At 36.7% G+C, this 26,892-nt stretch overlaps 1 protein-coding gene and 1 long non-coding RNA gene across 19 annotated transcripts in view; one reads left to right on the top strand and one right to left on the bottom strand.

The window, feature by feature from the left end:
• Nucleotides 1–25,439, top strand: part of LOC111248261 (uncharacterized) — a 47,670-nt gene extending 22,231 nt beyond the window's left edge. For 6 of the 10 annotated variants that reach the window (XR_015319064.1, XR_015319066.1, XR_015319067.1 and 3 more), the window contains 2 exons: nucleotides 9,813–9,928; nucleotides 12,873–13,370. This is a non-coding gene — a long non-coding RNA (uncharacterized LOC111248261). The other 4 variants (XR_015319073.1, XR_015319072.1, XR_015319074.1 and 1 more) reach the window with 4 other exon arrangements.
• Nucleotides 1–26,892, bottom strand: part of LOC111248245 (calcium-activated potassium channel slowpoke-like) — a 112,700-nt gene that overhangs the window by 44,022 nt on the left and 41,786 nt on the right. For 2 of the 9 annotated variants that reach the window (XM_086977304.1, XM_086977308.1), the window contains 4 exons: nucleotides 26,668–26,744; nucleotides 22,484–22,552; nucleotides 14,979–15,068; nucleotides 9,700–9,943 (listed from right to left, as the gene is read on the bottom strand). In XM_086977304.1, the coding sequence (XP_086833430.1) occupies nucleotides 9,700–9,943; nucleotides 14,979–15,068; nucleotides 22,484–22,552; nucleotides 26,668–26,744 (480 nt within the window). The remainder of the gene's footprint in view (nucleotides 1–9,699; nucleotides 9,944–14,978; nucleotides 15,069–22,483; nucleotides 22,553–26,667; nucleotides 26,745–26,892) is intronic. The other 7 variants (XM_086977306.1, XM_086977305.1, XM_086977309.1 and 4 more) reach the window with 7 other exon arrangements.

Raw genomic sequence — 26,892 nt, 5'->3', positions numbered from 1 at the left:
TAAGTAGAATATAGGAAAGACTGACTTTACATCTGTTTATTTGCTAACCTTTATTAGACTTGCGTACCTTTTTCAACTTTTTTTCCTAACTAATTTCAACGTTTGTTGAACTCACTCTTGTATAGTCCGTGAAATCAAACTAAGATTGATATATCTGAATGAGGACGAAAAGAGTTTATGTATTTACATGTCTCTTCGCTTTGAAAAGCTTCCGTTAAGAGGTAAAATAAATTCATTGTGTGTGATTATTAAAATTCATTTATTTTAGATTAGAATGTTTCTGTATTATTATTTTGAAGTAATACTGTTACCGGTATGCCTAGCTTTTTATATTCATCCTAACCAAAGAGCGCTTATACAGGCTGTTAGCAGAAAAATCTCCAATTTTTTGGCGGGTGAATGCGCTTTCTAAGTTTAAAAGAGCCGCTGTTTGCGAAAAAAGTAATCAGTGTCTTTCAAAAATGATTGCTGAACTATTTTGATTTAGATTGTCACTTATCCTTAAACACACCCCTAAGGCTAAGGTTGGCGGACATTAGCCTGATTTTACTAAACTAGTAACATCCTTATCCATCTGCAAGCTTAGTTTATGTAGGTTAAATGTGATTTTATACTTTCTCAATATCGTGTGCAGCTGAAGCCTATAACGGGACACGTTATGCTTTTGGTGTCTTACGTATTTTTGTCGTTAACAATTACTTCAGACAGTCGGCTCCAAGCACGAAACAGAAGGTATTTACGCCCGGATAGGGTACATTATGTAACAATTTTGGTATAAAAGCATAAAGCGGTCGTAAGGGTGACGTTTAGGATGGGTAAGCTGTTCTGTTTTCCTTTGCAACTTTAATAGCAACTTTAATTGAATAAAACTAAACTGCCTTTTATCGGAACTCATATGATTTTTTGTTCTGACCCGATTGACGTTTTAACGTACTATCATCTAAGGTCAATTTCGTACCGGCAATACAGCATGCGGATGGAACATGAAAATCATTTTCGTTGCGACAAGTTTTACAGGTACTAAATCGGATTTTTATATAGTATTCGCTTCTAAGTCTTGGTCTCAGCGTAAATATGCATCTGAGCTGCTATACACTGTTTGCATGACGGTTTCTCGATATAAAAATGTTCATAAGGGAGTAATTCCAAGGGAAAACTCCTCAAGAGAATCAAGAGAAGATTGTTTCTTCGAGAATGCCGAAGGATAAGTGATGTCTACGATAATAATACTATATGTGACCATTGCTCTAAGTAAACTCTCTCTTGTAAACCGGTCGGATGAAAATGGTCTTATGGTTATAATACTTCTATGGTTAAAGGTATATGAACCTTTTCACCTGTCTTTAGGGATAAGGATTATGCTGGGACATGCTGTGGCTCTATCTCACGGTACTAGGTATTCACGATCTTTGTTTAATCGTCTGGAGTATTGTACTCCGGTCGTTTCTAGTAGTACAAATATTTACGGTGTGTCATGACTGTAGGCCAGAGCACTCAAACTTAAACGTTGCAGGCTTGAAACGTTGAAATATTCAAACAAATGTAAACTATCGATTCCATTAATGGTGTTAGCTTGATTACGACTTTTATACAATTTACCTCATTATTAAAGTGAACCATTTCTACTCAGTTCTCTTCTATACAATATGTTTTTCTTACGATCACATACGAGTGCACTAACGAAATAAGCAACACACGCTTATGGAAGAGTACAAGTCGCTCATAATCATAATTTTTGAGATAAAAGTGTGCATCATTAGGACTGCCTAGTTAGAGAACCTTGTTAGCAATAATTAGTAAAAATAGTATTTACAAAGATAGTTTTTATAGTACGTTTCGATTTTTTTTTATACTACGATACGATTGTACTACGTCTTCGCAAAGAACCATCGAAATTTGAGTGCGCTTCCAATGATACGGGATTTAATTTTTTTGATGCTTATTTATTAAATAAATTAGAAAGTGACGTTTTGTATTTCCTAAAATAAATCTTTAGTCAGCGCTATTTTTTTCCCACAATGATAATGTTTTCCAACTGCATCCCTGTACAGTATCTTCTTGCTGAGGTGTGGCAAAAACCGATTTTTGGAAAATACTTCGGTACGATAATTTACCGAATAGGTAGTAAAAAAAAAAAGTAGTTGCAAAATCGCCTATCACTTAGCAACATCAAGTATATCCATTCTACCATGTTAGATATTTTTCAAAATTACTCTCTTAAAAAATTCGTAGAAAATAGTCTTAGGAAAAAATTCTCGTTAGCCTATATTTCTTTCTATAGGCTCTGTTCGTAAGACTGGAGGTCAAAGCTGACTCATACGGAACACTGAATGTTACTGCACTATGTAGTAGGGCAGCATTCGTATTAATGGCAGAGTCGAGATTTATTTTTGCACATATTTTCACATGTAATTACATTATACAAAACGGCACATACTGTCGAACGAAACTGTAAGAACCCGCTAGCCAGTTAATCAATGGTAGGAATATATATTATGCTAATATTTGTACTAGAATAATTAGCATGGACTCCATTGCAGTAGCGAGCGGCGGACAACGTTGGTATGAATACCAGGCTAAGGAAGTGAAAATAACCTATTTATCATGACTTGGCTAAGAAAATGAATCGATCTTTATGTTTACTGAACACCATAATGATATATGGCATACTAAAATGGTTTACAGTAATTAATGCACTTATTTTTTGTAAAAGCACCGGCTAATAGCATCTTCAAGGTATAAATATATATAGGTGGGTGCTCCTCATATTAGACCGATTAAAACAACATTTTCGTCAATTGAAGCCTATTTTCAATTCACTCATTTTTATTATGTGATTCTTTGGACAGCTTGGAATTTCTGTCGAGGATTTTGATATTTTAGTGAGATAAAACGTAAGTCAGAACTTATTATTTATGTGTCTCACTATTTAACAATGAAATAATAGCGAGAACTAATTAATTCTACGTCAAAAGAGGCGTCAGCTATTGTCGAAATTTCGTAAAAATATTGATATCAATCTTTATGATGTTTTCAAAATTAAGGTTTAAATATGGGCAATAAAACGAAGAGCGTTTTTCAAAAAGAGGCAACTTATTGACGTTTTTATCATTGCTACCTTGTTAAGCAATAGCGTTAGTCAACTGATAACCTGATGGTGAAATTATTTCTAATTTTTACTGAAGGAAAATTCCGTTAAGTATTTGATCATGGGACGTTTAATGGTGAAAGATTCTATGTTTGTATTTATTTTACATATATATGTACGTGCTTAGAACATAGAATCAAACATATGTTATGAAATAACATGCATGAAAGACTTAGAGAAACAGACGTCTTTTCGTACATGTTATTTCAAGTACTATGTTCTTGTATCAAATATTTAATAGTATTAAGTAACATGTGCGCTTGGGTTGTAACAATTGCATTTTATATCATTATCTAATGATAAATCAATTTTAAAATAAAAAAAGTTTAATTTTTCCTTAAATATAATTTAAGTAAATTTTAGATTCTTAATGCTAAATGTACCGATATTATTTGTATAGTTGTTCCGTGCATGTTCGATCAATGTGAAACCTCCAAAGTTAATTTCTACTGATAGGTTGAGTGTTGAGTTTTACGTGCACCAACATTTTGCTGTGTTAACTTCATAGCAACTAATTTGCCTTTTGCAATTGATGTATTTAGATCTAAGTTACTTTTTTTCTACATTTATTAATTAACTATTTGTCTGTTAAATACGTACTAAGTTATTACTCTCGAGAAATCAAGCATTGTCTCTATAGCATTAAAATTTTTGTCACTTATTATTGCTTCTGTATCAATGAAATTATTTGTTTTTTTTTTCAAGCAAGTTATTTATAAAGACTAAGCAAATAAACCCCGTTAATCCCACATCGTTCTTCGCGAACGGAACAGCGAGATGTATTAAATACGATATCTGCGTATCGTACGCTGTTAAGGAGCGAATTTGGTCTTTGGAAGCTCGCAGATATGTATTCTTCGTTGAACGTTTGTAAGTTATTGCCGGGGCCGAACTCTTCACTAGTTTCGTTTAAGCAGTATTTTATAGAAGCCAATCTCTCTTCCTATCTCACCCTATATATATATATATATATATATATATATATATATATATATATATATATATATGAGTATTCTTGATTTTTAATAGGTGTAATATAATAAATGTAATGAAAAATAATATCTTTAATGGATGAAAAGATAAGGCGAACGCAGCAAAACTGCACACCAGGTAAGCTACCTGTATAACAAAAAAAAAGCATCTTGAATAAGATGCGCACAGACAGAGGAGGCAATAAAGTATTCTCGACGAATTAATATATCGACGACAGCAAATATGAGACCTATGCTGAATTGGTTGTTATTAGCAAGCCTACGGGCTGACCGAACGATAGATTGACCAGTTAGTATATTTGCTACTGCTTCGAATAGCACACAAACAGACAACAAAGAAAAGATTGGACCAATCGTTCGACGAAATCGGCTGTTTCTGAGATCTAACCTTCACGTTTCTGCACCACGCACTCGAACTCCTTTGGTACCGACGAACAGATGAATTGCGGTGGGTTGTTTTGACACTCGATCGATTTTGGTCGATGACAATCCTCGCAGCGTCACTCACTGCGAGGATTGTCATCGACCGAAACGTCGTCTAGTAAAGAACGATTGTCAATTTATCATAGTATACGATATAGTCGAGACACGTAAGGATGGGCACCTCATTTTTCTACCATACACAGGTATAGTATCGCGCAATTCTGCGACCTCTTTCCTTATTGATTAAGACACTTAGTTTCGCAGACTAACTTGATTACATTTCCTTTATCCCTTCACAAGGATACTTTATCATTTTGCTTTCATCACATGCCGCTTCGGTTCCAGCAGAAATTAAATAGGCTTTGGTCGACTTTGGATCTACTTCTCATTTTTTGTTTTAAGACTTCTTTTTCTTCTAATAATTAATTAATTTGATATCCAAAGTGATTAGACAAGTGTAAAAGTGCTCAAGTCTGCTGGAAATAGTAAATGTGAATGTGCATGTAATGCAATGAAATCCTTAAGAAACAACCAAGTTACAGTATCAAACGAGACCCAAATTACTATAATGGATTTTAAATCAGATGAGAAGAGGTCATTTTTTATCAGGATTTTGTATTAAAAAAAAGTTTTATAACTAGTGCATTTAACGAAAGCGTATTTATCCACATCATGGCACTTTGCTATTTTTGAGAATGCCAAATCCAGGCGCGATAGAAGTTTTCTAGCAGAATCCTGTAGCAGAGTTTCCCCATGAATTGAAATTCATGCGTGCTGTGTTCTGATCATGTAAGAAACTTCAGAGATGGCCGTTCAAGTTACGTAGCCTTAATGAAAGTTCAAGTTTTACGCATTAGGCACTGTTTCAGACAGCTGGCTTATGTGTGAAACGAACTGCGCTTACGTACAGTTTCAAACCTAGACCATTCACATGCCACGCAGTAGTCGGCACGTTATCACCGCACCGTACATGAATCCGTGTATAACATGGTGCATATGAAATATAGAAGCGTATTTTATACATATTTGATTGGCAATTCTTTCGTTTCGGGCAAATAATATTTTTTGTAGAGGAAAGATAGAGTTAAGTGGAATCAGGCTTGAATACAGTGTCAATCACGGTCCTAATCAGGGCTTAACCTTCCTGTCTAAACAAGCAACACCATTAAAAACAAGTTAGTGGGGCTCCCGGACATGACATCTGAGCGCTGCAAATTGAACGATTTCCATGCAACCAACACAAACGATTATAGTAACACACTGCATGACAGCGGGAAGCGTGCCACGGCACTAGGCAACATCCTAGCCGCACGAGTCTAAGCTTGTCGAAATTTTTGGTAAATTTTCCGAACCGAGAATATTAACCATAATCTCTAAGAAAACAACATAGTAAGAGCTTTTTAACTTCTTCGAAGAATTTCACTCTACATTTACTAATGGAAGAGGGCGGATAAAGTTGAAGCTACTATTGCCAGAAAGCTTTAGACAGCCTTTTTTAATGACTCAATAAGACCTAAAAAAAAAACCGAATGAAGTTAGAAAACTGTGGCAGGGTGTAATCCGGTGAACAGTACATATGAAAAAGAAGCCGTTTTTGACCACTTCGTTGAAGAAGTGCCGCATACAACAAAAGCGGTAGAAACACGAAGCGAACATGTTCTAATATGCTCGAAGTTAATATGTTCTGAACGATACAAATTTATAGGCGGATACCATCACCAAATAGAAGTCACCCTGCGAGACCAGGGGTGAAACAGAACTTGCACGCATCCGATCCGCAGAAACAACTTGGTCCCTTCTGGCCTTCGCGTAATTTAAAGACTCATCTAACATTTAAATAAATACCTTGCCGTTCCGCTGAGGCGAACTTTGGTGCGTTTAAGAACTAGATATTTTTCCAATATCCGAAAAAAAAGCTGCTGTTACTTCTCTGCCAACTACAGCACTAACTAGATAATAAAGATCTTAACACGAATTTCAATACGTTTGAATTTACATCTGAATCGTTGAATTTACAAGAAGAAAGGATCACTTGCCTTCCCAATAGTATGCTCAAATTGTCAAATCTGTCAACGATCAAGCAATACGCATCAATGTAGACAGCAGTTCCAAGGTTATTTGATGGTCGACACCCAAATTATCGATATGATTACCTTAACTTGCTTTCCTTACCTCACTTTTTTTTCAAGAATACTTTATATTTACCTCCGACTTCGGCAAGAATTTGGGTCGCATACGCGTAGATGATCAAAGAGAAGTATAGAAGTGGAGAAACAGGGTACCTTTTTGAAAGTCAATGATGTATAAAGCTTGACTCTGAAAACCTTTATGGCTCTGTCCCTTATATAATTTAATTCTGTAGTACCATTTCTTATATTTATCAATTAAGTGAGTTACACATTTCTGGACCGAGTGTTCCAGTTTCATCTACCGATTAATCGGTAAGCGTGTCTAAAGCACATTAGAATGGGTCATGCAGTATCACCAATAGACATCGTCAATTATATGTTATTGGCATAAACACTGTCTTATATATAGGTTAAGTTTTACCGGATATATGAAGGGAAAAAACAGGACGCTTTCTACCACCTTTTCATTGGGATACCGGTACGCAAATTGACGGAAGAAGCAAACTTCAATCCTTCGACCGAAACCATCGCCTTGCAAATCATGTGTCGTACAATTGACAGCAATAAAAGGCACCGAAATTTTCTTAACAGGATGAACGGAAAAGATCGATATTAAGCAATACAAAGCAAAACCCTCTTTTAGTAGACAATATGTACAGGTTCTACGTTAAACGAGTGACGTCATCTAAACAAGCTTAGTCTCTTGATAAAATTTAGTATGCTTATTTCTTCTAGAATCTCTTCGATAAGAGACCAATACATTCGGGTGAAGCTTTGTTCTCCTGGCCGTGCAATACCGTCGGTTTAAGACTCGGTATTTAAATTCCAACAAAAAGAAACACATTGCACCTGAAGGCTTCAGTCAGAACTTGCTTTAGCTGCAGATTCGAAGAGAACGTTTTATAAAATTGAAAACGAATAATAGTTGCATAAAATAACGTAAATATTAATAGCGCCCTTGGGTCTGTGATATGAAATATCAGTGCTGCTTCTTCGAATGATAGGTTAACCTCTGCGTTGAGGAACTACCCTAAATGTCTGTTTTATATGTCCGCATAAAATACTGATAGTAAAATCAATATTATCGAAATAATTGGTCATCGCGTATGTTGGATTAGACCTTGGGCTCCTCGCCCGTCGCCGTGGGAGGTCTCATAACATTTTGGGAATATTTCGTACGTACGTTCAGCACAATAGGCTGAAGTTTCGGATAAACAATTTTGGGAATTCTTGGTTTTAATATGTGGTGATCCAAACGTACGGATCAGTATTAATTTGATTTTTTTGTGAAACAAGTTCTAAGATCTATTGTACACTATATTTTGATTTCAATTAAAGGATTAATTGAGAAAATTAGTTTCTTATCCGGGTAGCAAATTTCAACAAACATTGACGGAATCCCATGGAAACCGAACTAGCACATGGAGTGCTTCACGTGGCCTTTCTTACGTTTCTAGCAAAAAATCTATACCTGGCTTCCTGGCTTCCTGGCTTCGAATTGTGTATGTTTAATTAAAAAAAGAAAGAGAAGAGATCGGCTAAAAGTTATGTTGAAGGACCCCAAAGTCTGGTTAATATCCAAAAAAGCTGTTTAAGCAAAATTAGTAATATCCGAAACGTAGCGCACGGTAAAGAATCCTTGTTTACAAAAGGCTTGCCTTTTGTAAACAAGGATTTTTTTGGATCGTGGGACGAGGAAAGGACGATCGAAAGGTCACTTATGAACATAGATCGACATTGTAAACAGGCGTTGTCGTTGAAAGATATACTTCTGTTTACTCACTGCAGTGTCAGTCTGCGGCTTCACCAACGTCTGTGGTACGGCGGCAGATGATTCGGTACCAGCAGTGACGCCGTGACTTGTTCCGTGCTCCAAAAAGGAATGAAATCACTAGTTCAAAACGCACCTATGTGACAATAAAAGGCAAGGACAGCTTTTACGGCATCATGCTACACTACAGGCGCGCAGACAGCTCTGTTTCTCTAGGGTCAAGCCCCATTATCAGAACGACACCCGAGCGTTCCTTATACTGGCTGCTTCCATGCTTAATAATATAATACAATTGTTTAAAATACATGGCACCACTTTCCCAAAGAGGAACCACGTTACATCGGAAAAGATGTGCATCATTAGTAGCAGTAACATGCATTTCAGGAAGAGAGATGGAAGCGAATGTCGTTTAAGTATACACTAAGTGTACATGTGCCAATGTACACTTTCGAGGCATGATAATATGCTTATTACTTATTGGTGTCTTTTTTCCAGAAACTGGAAAGTTCGTTCTCATAAAAAATCGAAACTCTGTAGCCCGCCTAATTCGGAGAACCGAATATATTCACAAATTTACGAAAACTTTTGACAACAATCGGTCTCTTGTTTAAAAAAAATTAGCAGACAGGCAGGCAGGCAAGCTTTTTGCAGTCGTTTGCATAGACACGGGTTGCTTAGCATCTCGACGTAAATCTTGAATCTGGATTCGTCTCCCCTCATGCAAATCTCAAATCAGGATTAAAGCGCGATTATTACCACAAATAGCTGTAAAAGACGCTTTCTTAGCACTCTCGGTAAATTTAGAATTTCTAGTAGCTTTATTTTATTATGTTTCTAACAAAATTTCTGAGGTCGTCCAACGTTTTTTAGTGTAGTCTTCTCTTTGACTCTTTCCGCAGTAAACTATTTGCACACGCACACACACATACAAATTTGGATCAAACACAAAAATCTAATAACTCTCAGGTTTAAATACGCTGTCCTACAGTGGTCAACTTTGAAGCAACGCTGAAATGTGATTCATTACAATTAATAACCGCAGAAACAAAACTAAATCTAATCGCTGTGTGTAAAGCACTAAAAAATTTTCTGATCAGATAGCACAGCTCGAAACGTCGACGGTGTTTCATTAGACGAAATGATGACTCTACAAACACGTTTACACGAGCCGCGTCCGTCTGAATCGCCAATAGTTCTGTGTTTAAATTGTGGAAAGTAGTAATAATATAGACTCACCCGTAAGCCGGCGGTGAAAGCAGAGCATTGCTTTGCGTTGACGGTTCGATAGCCATTTTCCCGGTGCTTGATTTGACTGATTGCAAATGTTGCTGTTGACTCGACTTTGGCAGTTTGCTCTGGGACAAGTTGGACATCAGCTGCTGTTGCATCCTGCCCATAGGCATTACAGACTCGTTGTTGTTCAGTAGTTGCGGCTGTGACGCTGAGGAGATCGAATCTATACCCGGTAAGTTCATCTGCCCTGAATCAATATCCTTAGTCAATACTTTTTCAGTTCATGTTATCGTCAGTCGTACAAAAGTTCTTCGCGTTATCTCCACGCACAGATATAAGTTCAGCTCAAATCTATCATGTTGGTCAAAGAGATAACGCGCACTTAATAGGCAAATAAATCGTCTACATTTTACTTATTGTTAAAAAAATTTATTTTCTTTAATATCGATCTGACCGTTTGCTCAAGGGTAGTTGTATGTGATTTTTCACAGTACGATAGAAATTAGAGGCGTCTTCCTAGAACTGCTTGTTAACTGATCTCTATCAGACTTCATCGTGTTGTGACCGGACGACGAAGGTACGAATGGCGTATTGTCCACCTCACAACATCGAGGTGCCCGACGTATTAGCACCATGATCTTCTTACATTTATAACCATTGTATTGTTCAATGGATTGAGGTGCCAATATCCAGCGAAGGGTGTACCTCGTGATTGTATCTTTGATCCAGATAAGAGTTTAGCCTAATTGGATAAAGCACATCTTATTTGAAACGGATTATTCTAGCTTTCCGATCAAATGAGATATTATGATAGAGTAAATCAACTTAGCGGACAGCAGACATGTACAGGAAATAGTTTTACGTACATTAATAAATGCAGCAGGCAATGTACTTGCATATCCGTGCAGGAAAGACAGCTGTCCCTTTACATAACATTATATGCTATTATGGAGGCTAAGGATCACGTGATCGATGACAGCAGCTTCTAACAGCTATTTAGCCTTCATAACTGGATTATCACAACAATGAGAAAAAAAATCCTACAAATTAACGTCCGTCCTTTTAACTTAAGCACTTCCTATAGTAAGACATGGGCAAGACTTGTATAATCCTAATGTGTATATCCGAGGGGCTGACGAAGATGTCGCCTTTTCGTACTGCGCGGCCTAACGCATGATTCTTCACGTGCAGACTGAATCTAGTGGAACGCGTGCCCGCCGCAAAGTAGGGTTACAATAAAAGTACTACTGGGCGTTGTCGAGGAGGCACTTAAAAAAGTTAAATTGTAGAAAAAGTTAAAAGTAAAAATTACTACCTCTGTAGCTCGCCTAACAATTAAACATCAATTTCCCTTAAATAATACTCTTTCCATTTCCAATTGCTCGCTGTTATTTTCACAAAATAGCACTATAAATGTTGTGAGCAAAAGGGGAAACTTGTTATGAAGAAAATTATTTGCTAGATAGATGTCGAGTGTTATAATAGATGTGTGTAGGAATCCAAACTATTTTTCGACCGCAAAACTGAGGATTGGTAATAGGTGTGTATGATCAAGGAGCTGGAAATACGAACGACGTTGCCATTTCCTTTGTTGTCGTTTCCGGAGATAATAATGAAGTAAATCTACGTCAAAGGATCCCTAGTATTCTAGAAGGACACACTTGCTCAAACAGTAAAAATAATTTGATTTACACCGTTAGGCACATTTTAAGGTATTTCTTACAACTTTGTAAAAAGAACGATGGAAAAGAAATACCTTCTCCACGCTGTCGCCCTTCCATAAATTAGTTTTTGAAATTCTCTCACCGAAAAGTTCCAGTGTCGAGGTTTCATGTCTTTTCTAAAATATTCACCAGTCATCAGGTCAGTTCAGTAATACCAGACGGTAATATCTACCAAACGGAAACGACTTGCGGAGGTATCTTCAAATTATTAACCTAGCTTGTATCTTTACGGCATAGGGATACACAAAGCAATTTCGCTAAGCACGTTGAATTTATCTGTGGAAGAGCAATGTATTGGCAATTAATGGCTTGCTTCATTAACATCAAGCTCAGCGGGACTCAAACCAACGACCTTTAGCTTTGCAGCCAGAAATTTAGCCGTGCAAGTCACCGCTACGATCACAGCCATATTTGTAATTTTATACCAGCGGAGCGTTTGCTAGATCAGTTCAGATCTATAATCTGCGAATACTAAGCCCTGAGACTGGCCATTCCGTTAATCTAGGAGTGAAAGGTCGTCCGCTCTTTTGGAATTTTTACTGAGAGTATGTAGGCGTTGCTTCATTGGACTACATTAAAGTGTCCTTGTTGATTTCAGATTTCTACTTAGGCACTGCCCTGTATGGCCACTGAGTGAGATAGAACGAGATTACGTATAAACTTTTTGTTCACTCTTCCTTATTTCCTCCCTGTGTGGAGAGTTGTCACCATTCCATCCATTTTTTTGGTGTAGATGTCGTCGCTATCGTAAGGTCCAACGTCTCGCCAGGCACCCTTTCGAAGAGCTCTCGCGCCAGGTTATCTCACGGAAACATTATGGCTAGCACCGCTACCACTCGCATCAGCAGTGTATTATTATATGTACGGGCGACCCGAGGTGCGACGGTTCCTTGCGTCGATGACAGTCTCCCTATTGTTTTTGGGGTTCAGTGCAATGTCGCCCCAGACTAAACAGGCGTACAAGGCTGTTGATTCCGCTATTGAGGCCGACAGCTTTTATTCGTGCTAGATTTAAGCCCACTCTGAGAATTCACGTCAGCCATATGTAGTTAACACAATCGAAATTATCGATCTAGTCGGAAATTGTACGAAGCAGATCGCTGCGTTAAGTAATTTTCTTTCGTTACGTTAAGTACATTGTTTACAAATCTTATGACGAACAGAATGTTATTTTCGTTCCAAGTGCGCACATCAACCGATGCTGATCTCATTTTGAGGGTTTTCCTAAAAAGTTTACTTTGGCCATTGCTGTATCAGTTATCTACCATTGCTATTCACCGCTCAAAGTACAAAACGTGTCAACCTGATAGTGCGTGACTAGTGCTTTTCACCCCAGTGCGAAATAATCCTCCATTCCTAATAAATGATGTGTTTTACTTATCCTATATATCAAATTATTAACTTTATGATTAATTAAGTATTAAAACCTAAAAGATAAAAATGTGTCCGCAGCCGACGTGTCTTCTTGTAAGTACAGAAGAATATGATAATCTTCCGTTGATTGAAACGATGCGCCTGTTGACTGACAACGAGCACCTATATGTCGAGAAGATATCGTATTCAAGCAGCGATGATCACAGAGAAAACAGGGTGCTCGGTAAATCCCGCTAGGTAATCTATAGTGTAACTCATAAGTTAACAGATATAGTTATGCTTTTATCCTTATAAGCAGAATTAAACAAAACTGATTTAGATAAAGGCTAAAAAAAAAACATATATATATTTAGTAGCTGATTAGTAGGATTAGACGGTCAAACATAAAGAGTTAACGGACTCTAATGCGATACATTTTAGAAATATTTTACATAGGTTATTTTATTGGCAATCGTTTATACTTAGACCTATATAATATTAATAGAACGAAAGTCAATAAAGGAATTTGGATCCGCTAAATGCAATGATCTGCGAAATAAAGTGCGCTTTGTTTGGATCGAGCTAAAAACGCAAGAATACGACTTTTATGTGACAAAACAAGACGCTAACATAGTTGTGATTATTAAAAAAATTCAACCAGTCACAATAATAGACTAACGTTAAACGTATGTTTTGTTCAGTCGATAATTAATCTTACATGAATGAGTTCGTTTTTCGTGTATATTAATAATTAGAAATTTATATAATCCCATTCTTTTTGTAACTATATCTGTGTAAGGGGACGAAAGCCGTACTTGTGAGCTATTGTACGAATGGATCACTTGCAAAGAAAACACGTTCGCTGGGAAGTGCTTAGGGCACTTATCTTTTAACTGAAGTGCTTCCGAGGATTTGGTAAAGCCGTAACAAATCGGTGCCTAGTAAAAACCACTTGGGAGCTCTTTTTCAGTTTACAATTAGCGCGTAGTACTGTATTGCTATCTTTAGATACGCGTTTTTCTATGCGTATCGACGTAGTTGCGGAAACCTATGTTTATGCATACATGCTATGACGCCATTACTACTCGATCAATGCTGAAGAGTTCTATTAAAGCGACGATATAATATATAGAGTGATCCACTCAAAATTATCACATTTCAACCTAACAAAAATAACATTGTTGCCACCGTGCCATAAAACAATAATGTTTGCCATTACGTTCTAAATTTGGTGTTACCTAGATGAGCGCCACAAGACATCTTCTCGTGATAAAAACGAAATACCGCATCGTCGACTACGCATTTTTCGTGTATTTTCGACATAATTGCCGAAATGTGAAATTCGATGGTCTTCTCTAAATCGTCAACAGAGAAACAGACATCTTGCTTTCCAGAAAATGGCAACGCCTAGTAGAGCAACGCTACATCAATAGAGTGGATGCCTATAAGGTGGATCCCTCCCTAGACATGGAGCATTGACCAAACTTATCTATCGGTAACTGCGTGATGGTGACAGCTAACAGGTACTTATGTAGCACAAGCCACGCGCGTGCTATGAACTTTGTCACCAAAGAGCATAAAGCACGTCTACCATGCAGTAAATGATACTAGATAACTGTCTACAAGTTCATAGAAGAAAGATAGTCTTTGCCGGCAGTAGAGAACAGTTTCTTCACATAAACAACTTGGCTGTAGCTCAAATCCGCACTTGAAAATGGATCACCCTATAGATTACCGTCTGGAACTGTTTGCAGCTGCTCCAGTAAATTCAATTGACTTAAAATAGTACCATAATAATGAGTTTACGTACATTTAATATTGGTATATGGACACAATTCTGAGTCCAGCATTTAATCTTTGTTCAAATAGTATCCACAACCCTCTAATAGGAAGCTAGATGTATGCCTCTTAATAATAACGTAGCATAGCTAAGCCTGTGAGCAAGAAGCCAGTTAGCAAAGGGTTAAGCTGAACAAATTACTAATTTTATCGGTCAGTTTGTCACAGGGTACCAACATCCAAATCATCATATTTGAACAAGTTAGTACGCTGTAAAACGGCCGACTTATTCGATTGTGGACACATGAAGGAATAAGATGTGGACTTCAGCAATATATAAAGGAGACATAGTATAGAATAGAATAAAAATGATATACAAGAAAGTAGATAAAATGGTGGAGAATAAGAGATATAGCGAGACGCTACCTCTCGGCGGTTTGGGCCTCTTTGGCACATCTGGCGGGGTGAACGTTGGACCACCACTCTGTGCTAGACCGCCTCCTAGCGTACTTTCATCTGCAATGCGTTACATCACCACAACAACCAACAACAACAACAACAACAACAACAGGAAATACAACAACAGCACTATAATGAAGACTAGCGAAACCCATAGTTAATAGATGGAGAGGAAAAGGCAACAAATATCAGCTACCATTAATCAGCTCCTAACCTCTAAGACAAACGTTGCACGAAAAACAGGTATAACAAGAACATCAACAACAACAACAACAACAACAACAACGACGACGATGACAAAAACGACATTTCCTATCGCTACTACTCCACCTCCATATGATTGCTACACTGACACTGTTACTTGAGTTATTTCTACAAGAGCATTCAGTCCACCATGGTTATTAAAAATGGTGGATGAACATATTATAATGTATTTGTTGTACATACATGTGGGCATATCCATATAACATATCTGGTGGCTCAACATTAAATGTTTAAAGCAAGTGATTGTTTAACTAAGATTTCGCTCATATTGAACATAGGGCGCTACTGAAAATTCTAGAATTTCGATAACAATCTACCGCATATCTAGTAATCTATAGATAATCGTCCAAAGGCATTTTCTCGCCTTGCAAGGGAATACTGCGACGATATTCTTAAGTTGCGAAGCTGAAAAACGAAAATCAGGCCATCCAGGCGCCGAACATTGTATGGACATGCTCACATAGATCACGTTCACCCTAGACGCCAAAACAGGGTACTAAAGCATCTCAGGACACACGAAAGATCGGTTAAACGTAAATCATTCCTGTGTTTCTTTTGCATTCCGCAAGTCAATTGTGGGAACAAGAAAAACTACTACAGAAATAAATTGCTACAGTTATTAAAGAGATTTAGTCGTTTACGATTTAATGTGTAACTATTCGTACATATTTATCAACACGTAAAAACAACTGACTTGTTTAAACATTACACAACCATTCTCCATTTTTTCTTTACTTCTTAGTATAAAATAACTGTAAAACGAAGAAGAATGGAATAATCAAATCATCTCTAGCATTGTTCAAATAAGACATTTAATCAGATACAGGATACACCGTCACACGATATCAAATTGATTGATATCAGTTACTGGGTGAGTCGTGGACCAAGAGACTATCCACACATATCATACATGATAAAAGCATTTCCTTGCTAGAAATTTTGAGCTAGGTAGCTACACATCTTCAAGCTATCGACGAGACCGATGAAACGGAAGCGAGCACACGGGCAATAATGTCGCATATACATTGAAGACTAAGGCGTCTGTTGCTGAAAGCCATCACGGACAGTTAAGATTATCGTACCTACTCGAGCAAAGCCTGTACCTGCTTGTGTTTTTCTATTATTATTTCTATTTCTTTTGGCATTGAATGGTTTCATTTAAAAAGAAAAGTGCATCAATTGGTCTTTTTTTCTCCATTTGACCATGCGCTGAATAGGTACGCAGAAGTCAACAGGCATGCATTTCACGTAGTTACAGTTAAATCGAACAATACTTAACAGAAAGCCCGATAAACAAGTAAAAAATACAGCGAAAAAAAAATATATATATATATATATTGTGTCACAACTGGAAGGCTCTTAGTTTAAAACTTTTAGCTATGGTTAACGGTAATATACTACCTTATGTTCAAGCGGCGCAGTATATTGAAGATAGTTTCTTCTACAGTATTGGCAAGTTTTTAGCTCTTCTGAAAAACCTCAATAAATATTCTATTGGGTACTAGGCATGCAATAGGGCGGTGCTATTAAAAAGCTACTTCCGAATTCAAAATCGCACACATTGAAAACACATGCTCAGAGTCCACTAATTAATAACAGCTTTATGTAAATTTAGCGAAATGAGGTTCTTGTTTTCAGACGAAAGTGCACGTACGTACGTACGATGTGTAGTTAAATGTGTATGCACAGTTTACGTTTGAAGTACGGAATCCAGATTGAAGGCTATTACAAGGTGGGCATTGTTTTTGTATTCACGTAAAGCGGAAAAGCAGCTTCAAAGACGCTCTGTTATGTGCATGCAATATGCTGTCTGGTTGTTATGTGGCCAGGCATAAACGAACATGGAAGAAAGAAGAAACCGTTACCCATATGCCCACTATAATTTATCGAAGAGTTCCATAGTAAACGAACTATCATAAGGTGCTAAGTGTAAAAATGATTTAACAAAGAGTTACTCAATAGGAATGATATCAGCTAATTGCGACCAGAAGAACGAAAAAAAAGATCTTTACTGGTGGTAAGCAATATCAATCTAATAATAATAATTCAACAAACATCTTGTTGTCCTTCTCTATGCAAAAAAAAAAAAGCATGTGTGTTTGATACTGCTCGCGTTAGTGCAACCTGACAGTAAAGAGTAATGCTCTTGAAATGTAGATAAAATAAGTTATTTACGAAGCAGGAGGTTATTTAGATCATAGTTATGCTTAATTTGGCTGTGGTGTGTGGTTTGCTCTACATATTAAGATTAGCAGTTTCGGGATATGTATTATTACACGGGTTTACGTAAAAGGCGTGTTTTGTCAAAAGCGAATAAACGTAACAAAATGTATTTAAGTGGAAGGGACACATTCGAACGATAGCTCTACAAGGAAACCTTTGAATTTGAATTTTCTCTCAATGTCGCCACTTGCTAAACAGGAAGCCGCCATACAGATCGTTGATTCGGTAAGGTCCATCGTAAATCAAATTGCAAGCCATTCGTATAGCAGGTTGGTAATCAAAGTTACCCTTGAACGCTTTAATGGCGTCGAGAAGGTGAAATTCAGCCATCCAAGCAGAATCAATGTTTGCCTACAGAGGTGATGATGGTATAAGCACATTTATATGCGAAAGGGGGTAGCAGACAATATCGATGATGACAGTAACAACGCAAAATTTTCGATCCAAATTCTATAAATGATGAAAACTAAGTAGGCTATATTTAAAATGGCGTCAACTCAATGTAAAGGCCAAATTCTTAACTCATAATAGCATAGTATAACAGCTAGCGTTACCAATGCACATTATAATAGCAATAATTTAATAAATAAAAAAAAACTGAAATTTACTTTTAATAAAAAAAGTAAATTTCAGTTACGTCTATTGATCGATACAATGTAATGAGTCTATTTGTTTGTCCATATTTTCAATAAAATTAATTATCCGTTTATTATTCGGTTCAGGTTTTAGATTTTCCAGAATTCAATAAAGATCACCTTAAATCCTGGCTATTTCCCTGGAATTATACTCTTTCCTAACGCGTGCTACAAAATGTAATCACATTTATAATCTGCTTAAGAACATTTACGTCAACAGAAGTATACCACTTATTTTTTAAACCATTTAACCTATGAGCTTATTTGTATGAATACGCCATCAATTAGACGTACGACGGGGACTTCCAAGTATCATTCGCAAGCTTTACCGCCGTTCAGGTGGTACAATGCCATACAAATTCGACAGACGTTCACTAAACGATGAACTATCCAACGTTATGGTTAGAAGAAACTTCTAAAAGGCGTATTATTACTTGTAAATATGACGATGGCACAGTTTTGTGGATTCATATATAGCGCTTTGTTCCGCTTAGATGAATATAGTTTCCAATTGTAATCAACTTAATACAGCTTATAGGTTCTGTGACATGATCTTAAGCAGGCCAGGTTTGTATATTAGATATAGGTTTGTACTATGCTTTGGCTAAATTAGGACTGTTATTAGCTGCTTATTTGTGGTTTGAAGAATGCGTTCACCCGAAACTGAAATGAAAGCTAGTTCAGAGTAGGAATGTCAACAGATTCGCAGCCATAGTGAAAAAGTGTTCTATTGTTCTCTAATTTCCAACTTTTTCAAAAAACTGTTGGTAAAAACTTCGTTTTCAGTCTCAAATCGACGATCTGCTTTGTTACGAATTTCCAAAGGGCTTTCGCAAACTACAAAGAGTATCTTTAAAAGACGAAACGAAAGATCTTCGATAGAGTTTGTCTTCGATAGATGGCATAAAAAGTTAGCAAATTGTCGCAAAATGCCATCTATAATTTCTACTGCGGAAATTCATCCTTGTTTTAAGCAGAGTTGAACCGTGTAAGTGAGTTTAAAACCTTTCGTGCACATTCGGCTCCTGAGGACCCTTGTATTTTTGGGCCTTTCGATTTTCTATCAGCCCAAAGTTTAATTCCAATGAATTTTTCATACCATTTTGACAAGCCTACCCTTACCAACTATCACTTTTTGAAAGTTATCAACTTTTCTTGAAAAGTTGTTCACAGACGAGTATTTTGAAGATGACTAGCGAGCGGTTTAGCCCTGGATTGAAGCTGCTACCAAGCGAAACAGAGGTTACCCTGAATAAACACAGTCGTTAGGAGGAACAACCAACGCATGCATAACATTTCGTTGAAATGTGTTTTTTTTATTTAGATACAGTTTTGGATGATTCAAAAAAAGAATCAGTTTAGACGGCGCACCTTGCATGTATATATGCCCCCCATATCGAAAACGACTAGAGCGATTATTGAAGCTTTTGTGCGTTTGACATACTGTAGAATAGATATGTTGGAAAACACCTGTCTTGTTATTTAAGCCACCGATTCATTCCTGTTGCTCCGCAAATCACAACCTCTTACACGAATCAACTTATCTTCTAGGTCGCCCGTTGTGATAGCTTTGATTTTTTATGCGTTGTATATAAAGTTTGCTTTGCTAAGCTGCTTCATATACCATAACTAAGAATTACAAACGAACACAACTTGCCGTTATTTTCCATTGAGTTGCTTAGGACCTTTTTGTGAAAGAACTTGGCCGTTCTGTTTGGAGTGTTTTTGACAATAACGGACTAGCCCTTGAGAAACATAGCGAGAAAAATATCCATCGCTCTGCGGCACTGAACGACCCACGCGAATAAACAGCGAAAATACTACAAAGAGCTGATTTTCCGTTCGAGTTGCATAATCGGGCTATGGAAACCAATGATAAGCCATTCTCAACATTAGGCTGCAAAAATAAGCCTCATATATTATAAGCATGGCCAGATTGACAGCGAGTTTGCGATAAACGGTATTGTAGGGCTGCATAGTACTATACGAGCAGAAAGGGCTATTCGGGGTCCTACCAGTAAGATCAATGAAAAAAATAAATATTTCCAATTCCAAAATATTGAATTGTTTTTGGCATACAAGGACATGCACCGACTTCAATAGCTTTCTAATAGTTTAATCGCCCTACGCAGTGACTACTAAAGAGGATCCATTATCTAATTAATGTGGCTTTCGTGTCATTATTATAGTGACCGATAGAACTAATCATTACTATTGCAAAAAATGTATAGTTTCCATACAAATATTTCTATTGTAATTTTTTTCTTTTTTTAAATATATTTAAAAATATATTGGGAATGGCGTGAAATGCCTCTTGTCGCGTCATCACGATTTCGGTATTATGTGGCATTATAACACAAGTTTGAAATTGCCTAGTAATACTTCTTCGGTATACGACTTCTGTGACAATAGTTTTTGCATCTCGTTTTTTGCTATCTCTAAAGATCATGCTGGATACGATTTCCTGGTGGCTACATAAACATGTATGTTTCAATATACTTCTTTTAGCGAAACGTATTATTGATATGTCGTCTACCAACTGAATTTTTCGTAGGCTTACGAAGACAAAAGAGTAACTTCTTTGGCACAAGTATGCGCTTTACGCTTTAGGCGTAAAATGATGTGTTTTCTATAGATCTTATTAGCTCAACAAAATGGTCTTTGTTGACATGAATAGGAATAAACCAAAAATATCATCATCGATTATCAAAAACAACTTTGAGCAAAACATGGACATTATCGGGTGTTTGGGATTTAGATATTTGACACAAATAGACAGACACCAGTTACCAAACATCGGAAATTTACTCATTCCCGACCATTTGAACACCGAATTTACTGACTCCGAAATGATTCACTACGTGACTGCGTTCGACTATTAGTTAATCAACCGAGTCATTTCGGCAACTGATAAAAAATATTTAAAGAAATCTAAATTAAGCGGTATATTGAGCAAGTATACGAGCAGATTAAATAAACGTAACGGCGATGAGAAAAAAACACAGAATAAACAATCGCTTAATAGTCGATAAGTAATCGGTAACCATTATCGTACTCTTAGATCGACAAGTACCTCAAGTGCGCATTAAAATCTATAAATCAAAAAATTTATCTGCCTTGGAAATGAATAGAAGAGAATATTTACTTAATACACCTAATATTAATAATAATAACTAACTCGAAATATTAGTTCAACCAATCAATCATTTTCGGCAAAGTATAACTTTACGCCAAATAGGGAATACGATCTTCATGACCCGGCGCCTTAATCATGGGCTTTTCTGCAGTATTTGTAACAAAATAAGCGCAAAGGTTTCCAAAAAAGGACGATCTCTAGTTTGCACATAATTTGCGACTTGAGGGAGAACATATCTGAAATTATTAATGATTTGAACTGAAGTGCACTAGGTAATTCATTAACGGAACATTGAAAACGAATTTTTCCACAGTCGACTGTGAGTTAGTCATTGAGAGTCAATACAAACAGACAAATGAATCAACCCACCAGTTTAAGTCTCAACATGATGATTAACATTCTAGCATTGATGCACAATCAAGCAATCGATGATCCCTTGCCATATATAGCAAAATTAACAAACACTTTCACATGTATATATTTATATATATATATATGCTTTTCATCTGGCTGTCTTGATCATCGATGGGCGCACTACATTCATGTTGATGGAATAATCAGCTTGTGGACTAACCATTCAATCAATCGACCATTCACTTCAATTAAACATGGTGACTACGGCCTTCTCAGTCAATCGGTCGAGACAAAATCGATCTATCAATGGACCGTAAAACATATATATATATATATATATGAGTAATAGATCAATCGATCGATCACTCAGTTGTGTATAAAATGTACTGTAGTATCATCGAGCAGGAGCCATTATCACCAACCAATGAAGCACCATCATATTTCGACTGGTGCGGCGGGCAGCTTGCGATGCTCGTTCGATCAGCCAGTCAAATCACTGAGACCAATCAATCAATCAATAAATGCTCAAAACAAAGGGGTTAAGGACATCTAGGTGAAAAGAAAATATATATGTATATATATATATATGTATACACACATATATATATGCGTCAATATCGATAATGTTATACGACGATTGATACTTGTACGGACAAACATTAGATCATTAACCAATAACGAGAAGGGATTGTTGGTACATGTAGTCTGAATGACCTGAATCAATCGATCGTCATTTCGAACTCAGAAATGAAAGGAATCAGCCAATTATCACTCAATAACTGGGAGGAAGGATGGACATATCAATAGCGATCATCGAATGATGTGGACATGTCAATAAGCAGCAATCAACGTGGACCTACTTGCTCGGCTCACGGCTTGAACTGCGCGAACGCCCTTCTTAAACAGACCGACGCCACCCACGACCGCTGCTGGTATTCGTAAGAGAGGTGAGGCCACAGGTGAATCGATAACATTGCCGCGTTAATGTTAACCTTCATGTTAATAATAAGATACTCGACCATTGTTAATAGTATTACTGTAAAATAAGTTCACCCTTAACAAATTGCATTATTATTGTGGTCCCAAAGTAACACACAACGACAAAGAAGTTAGTGCAATATACGTATGACTATAAATAAGCATATCCATGTGTTTTGACGCGTAGTATGTGCGTGTGCACAGTCACTACATTAAAATATAAATATTATTCTTATATACACAAAATCTATGTAGGCATCCATCAACATTTATTAACATCATACAATGTATATTGTTTTTTTATCTACAACAAACATATTCGTATTCCTGTTTGCCAATTACTGTATTTACAAGAACGAAACAAACAATCATCATTAGTCGCGCTAAGCGCGTAATGTTCGATGATGCAATTTTAGCACTCAGGATGTAAAATAAATATTGCTTAAAGTACACACGGTTGCAGTAGGATTTGCCAGAAAATACAGAATGGCCACATCGGTTTCTCTTCGATTAGTGAGCTCTACCTTCAAAGATATTTAACGTGAATGCCTACGAGCGAACTTGTGATGCATTAACTTGAAGTAGTAAATTTCTCAGATCAGAACGTTTATGAGAGGCAGGTGAAACAATTAAGCCAGAGTGAATTAAGAAAACTCTGGAACTCCAAGGCAATTTGGGCGGATACAATTCAAGGTGCTAACTACGAGAAGATGACTTTAAATGTAAAAAATGAGTTGTTTTGCCTGACGAAAGTCATTGCCAGTTCAAGTTTAAAAGTACCATTTACGCCCATATAATTATGTTGTCAGAACAACCGTTGCAAAATTATGAAGTAACAATGCAGCTTTCATTAAATCACAATCTTTACAAAAGTATTATATTGATTCGTATTATAAAAATGTGGCTTCATACATCAAAAAAGGTCACAACAACAATCGATTAAAAACATTTAAGAGGTAACAAACCCTACATCGAAGCTTCGATCAATTCCAGTGATCAGATGATATCAGTGACTTATGTATATTCATATATATATATATATATATATATATATATATATTCAAAATGCACACAAGCTATTAATGCAAATAGCGTATGGTGATAAGTTTGGGCTATTGTCCATTATATACTACTGCTCCTAACAGATGGGAATTACTAGAACGTGTAGGAGTGTTTCTTTCAGATGTATCAAATTAATCAACTGCAGGAAGGCTCTCGGCAAGTGAATTTGTACCTAATTAACTCAGATTTTGTCGATGAAATTATTCTTTCGATCTTCATTTCATGAGAATTGACATTTGCTCTTATTTTTTTCCAGGCTATACAATTTCTTTCATTGTTTTAGTACATCAGTAAAGGAACTGATCGAGGTTTCGACCGAGTCTGATAAAAAGTGACTGCTTGTAATCGAAAGAAGTCTAAAATTTGATGGAAACACTTTATAAACGAAGCCTCGTATTAGCTATACCAAGTACATCCGTTTGTGGAATTACAAACTAAAGATTCAACCTAGTATTAGAGAAAAAGTTTTTAAAAAATATACTAGCAATATGATCCCAGCCTATTTTTTGGGCTGCTCGGTTTTGGAAGCTGTTGTTCGCAAGGTCAGGTGGATGGGCAACAAACGTGAAGGAAGGATTGGTTGACACTTAGGTATTTATAGGAAGGGAAAAGGTTTTTGACAAGCGCGTTTCTAGACCCTGGTAATAATAGAATGCCAGATTATGTTGATCAAATAGGTTCTCGGCGCACCACGGAAGCATTTTCAAAGTACATTGTCTATTTTTTGAGTCCTCTTATATTAGTCTTCATTGTGAATATATTACGGAAGCTATTTAGTATCTGTTTTAGAAAATTGATATAGATTGGCTGGATGATTAGTATCGAAATGCGTCGAGAAAGATATTTCTTGTTAGGATCAACTGATAAAAAATAAGTAAACGTTGTTCAGGCGTTTCATCAAAATATAGTTTGAAGGGCCGATTTAATCAGAATCCATGGAGCAATGGTTAAATGCTACCATCACAGTTAGGCTGTAATCGAGGGTTACAATTAGAGCAAGTTTATGAAGGGATTACATTATCAAATAAAAGCTCGAAGTAGACGTTATTAAGCGAACTCGACGTGGTTGATTAATCTAGCATATCTGTAGGTTTGTGCACTTCAACTACCGGAATTTTAAAGGTCGCTATATCTGTTAGGACCGTCCTTAGCTTAGTTGGATTGAGCGTTTAGGGGGATTCGGATAATTATTTAGGGTTCAAGGAAACATTGTATTTGTGAAAGAAGGGTAGTCTAACGCAGGAGAATGATTTACTTATTTGTGAGGATAATGGCACATATATATAGCTTTTATTTTGGCTGTCATGAACGATGTTCACTCGATTGTGAAAAGGTATAAAGAGGTGCAAAGTAAAACATAAGACCAATGAAGGCAATAGGGAAAAGATCAATAAGAAAGCATGTTAGGCTGTGGCGGTTTAAGTGTTTAGATAGTAGAGCGACTACCTCAAGGAGATAGAAAAGTGCATTAGAAAAACTGAGGTGCGCCAGTCGAAATGCTCGATGCCGTGTAACGTTGCACCAGTCAAAGTTACAGCAGCAGCGACAATAGCAGCCAAACAGAATCTATTCTAAGAATATTTATGTGAATTGATTCCACAACCAGTCAATCAGTGTGTGAAAAGAGCTCATGAAATGAATACTCGCAAAGACTATAGATATATACATATATTGTGTTGAAGCTAAATGTGCTCATTACACAAATGCAGGTACTATCTATATTGATAAAAATCCTCTAAACAATAAAGAATTACATAGTATATGGACCAGTAACGATCATATGAATGGAGAAAAGAATACAAGATGAAACAATGTAATAGGTGACACCAAATGAAAAGTGAGATGACCAAAATGAAGAAGATGGCGGACAGCTCAGCTCTGAAGCCACGATTGAGCTTGATTCTTTTTTCCTCGTTTAATTTTCGTTAGGTACTGTTTTCCTTTGATGAACATCAACACTATGTCTGACAACAACAGCTCATTGAGATGCTTTAGCTGAATAGCAGAAATAGCGGCACTCATGATGATACCCAAATGAAATACGGCTGCTGGCCCTTATATGGAGAATAGTGCGTCAAATGGAAACTACGAAACAGAGAATTGTGTCTGATATTAATATCTAATATTCGTATACGAATCATGACGCCCTGAGAAAGCTAGCCCGTCAATAATTTTTAACCATAATTTTCCCATTAAAACGTTACCGATTATTTTGTAAAAATGCCGGCTCGTCTTAGCCTCATATCCTCAAGGCGCGCGGAACGAGCGTATTGGATAGTTTTTACTATAGAAGAAACGCGTCTAATATCTAATCCATACGAGTGAAGTTTACTTTTTTTAGCCACAACGATTTATCGTATTCTCCCATTTGACGCACCGCTTTTCCGTGTGGTGCTGCATAGTACACATGATAATTGCTTACTTTTCTACCTCTATTTTGTTTAGGGCACTTTTGCGTCACAGCATTCACATGCCTTCCTTTAAAATCTAATTAAGTTGTTTCTTAATTTTGTTTAAGTATTCATTACACGCCCGCTGCCTGTACTGTTTAATTTTATTTTATGATGGGTATTGCAACTTCATTCGATGTTTATATAAACAAGAATTGTCAACGATTATCATGAATATACTAAGGTACGTAAGATTAGAAGAGTAGTTTGATGTAACAAAAAATCCGAAAAAACTTTTACCTTCGCACAAGAGAACTTCTCTTTAAACGACTCTTTCATTAAAGATGTCCTCATGCAAGTAACATAGGTAACTCTATGAAGCTACATGAATATTGCCTATTCACAGAATACCTAGGTATATGCAGGAATGTCCTAGTGGTTCCCAATAAAGACGTCTAGAAACTCTTGCATATGTCGGTGTGTACTTTCATGTGCGTTACAAAAATATTATCTGACCTGCAACAGTAGCTTTCTATTTAATCAGTTCCCCTGGAAGCTAAATCATGTGTAGTACAAGCGCGATTTTTTGTAAAAAAATTATAGTTTCTACTTACGATTTTTGCACTTGCATTTCTTGATCAACTTTTCATCTTTGATGTCTTCATGGCAGTGTTTACAGTAAAACCACGCCCTGAAAGATTATAAATATAGATCCAAACATTATGGGCTCTTAGTTACAGTCACCACAATTAAGTAAAGCTGTTTTTTTACTTTAGTGTATTTAGTAATTGGCTGTGTAGAAAATGCCTAAGTGACATTTTATGACCGAGTAACTGAAA

Source organism: Varroa destructor, unplaced genomic scaffold (assembly GCF_002443255.2).
Source record: "Varroa destructor unplaced genomic scaffold, Vdes_3.0 BEIS01000001.1, whole genome shotgun sequence".
NCBI classification, from domain to species: domain Eukaryota; kingdom Metazoa; phylum Arthropoda; class Arachnida; order Mesostigmata; family Varroidae; genus Varroa; species Varroa destructor.
This window is presented reverse-complemented; position numbering and strand designations above follow the sequence as displayed.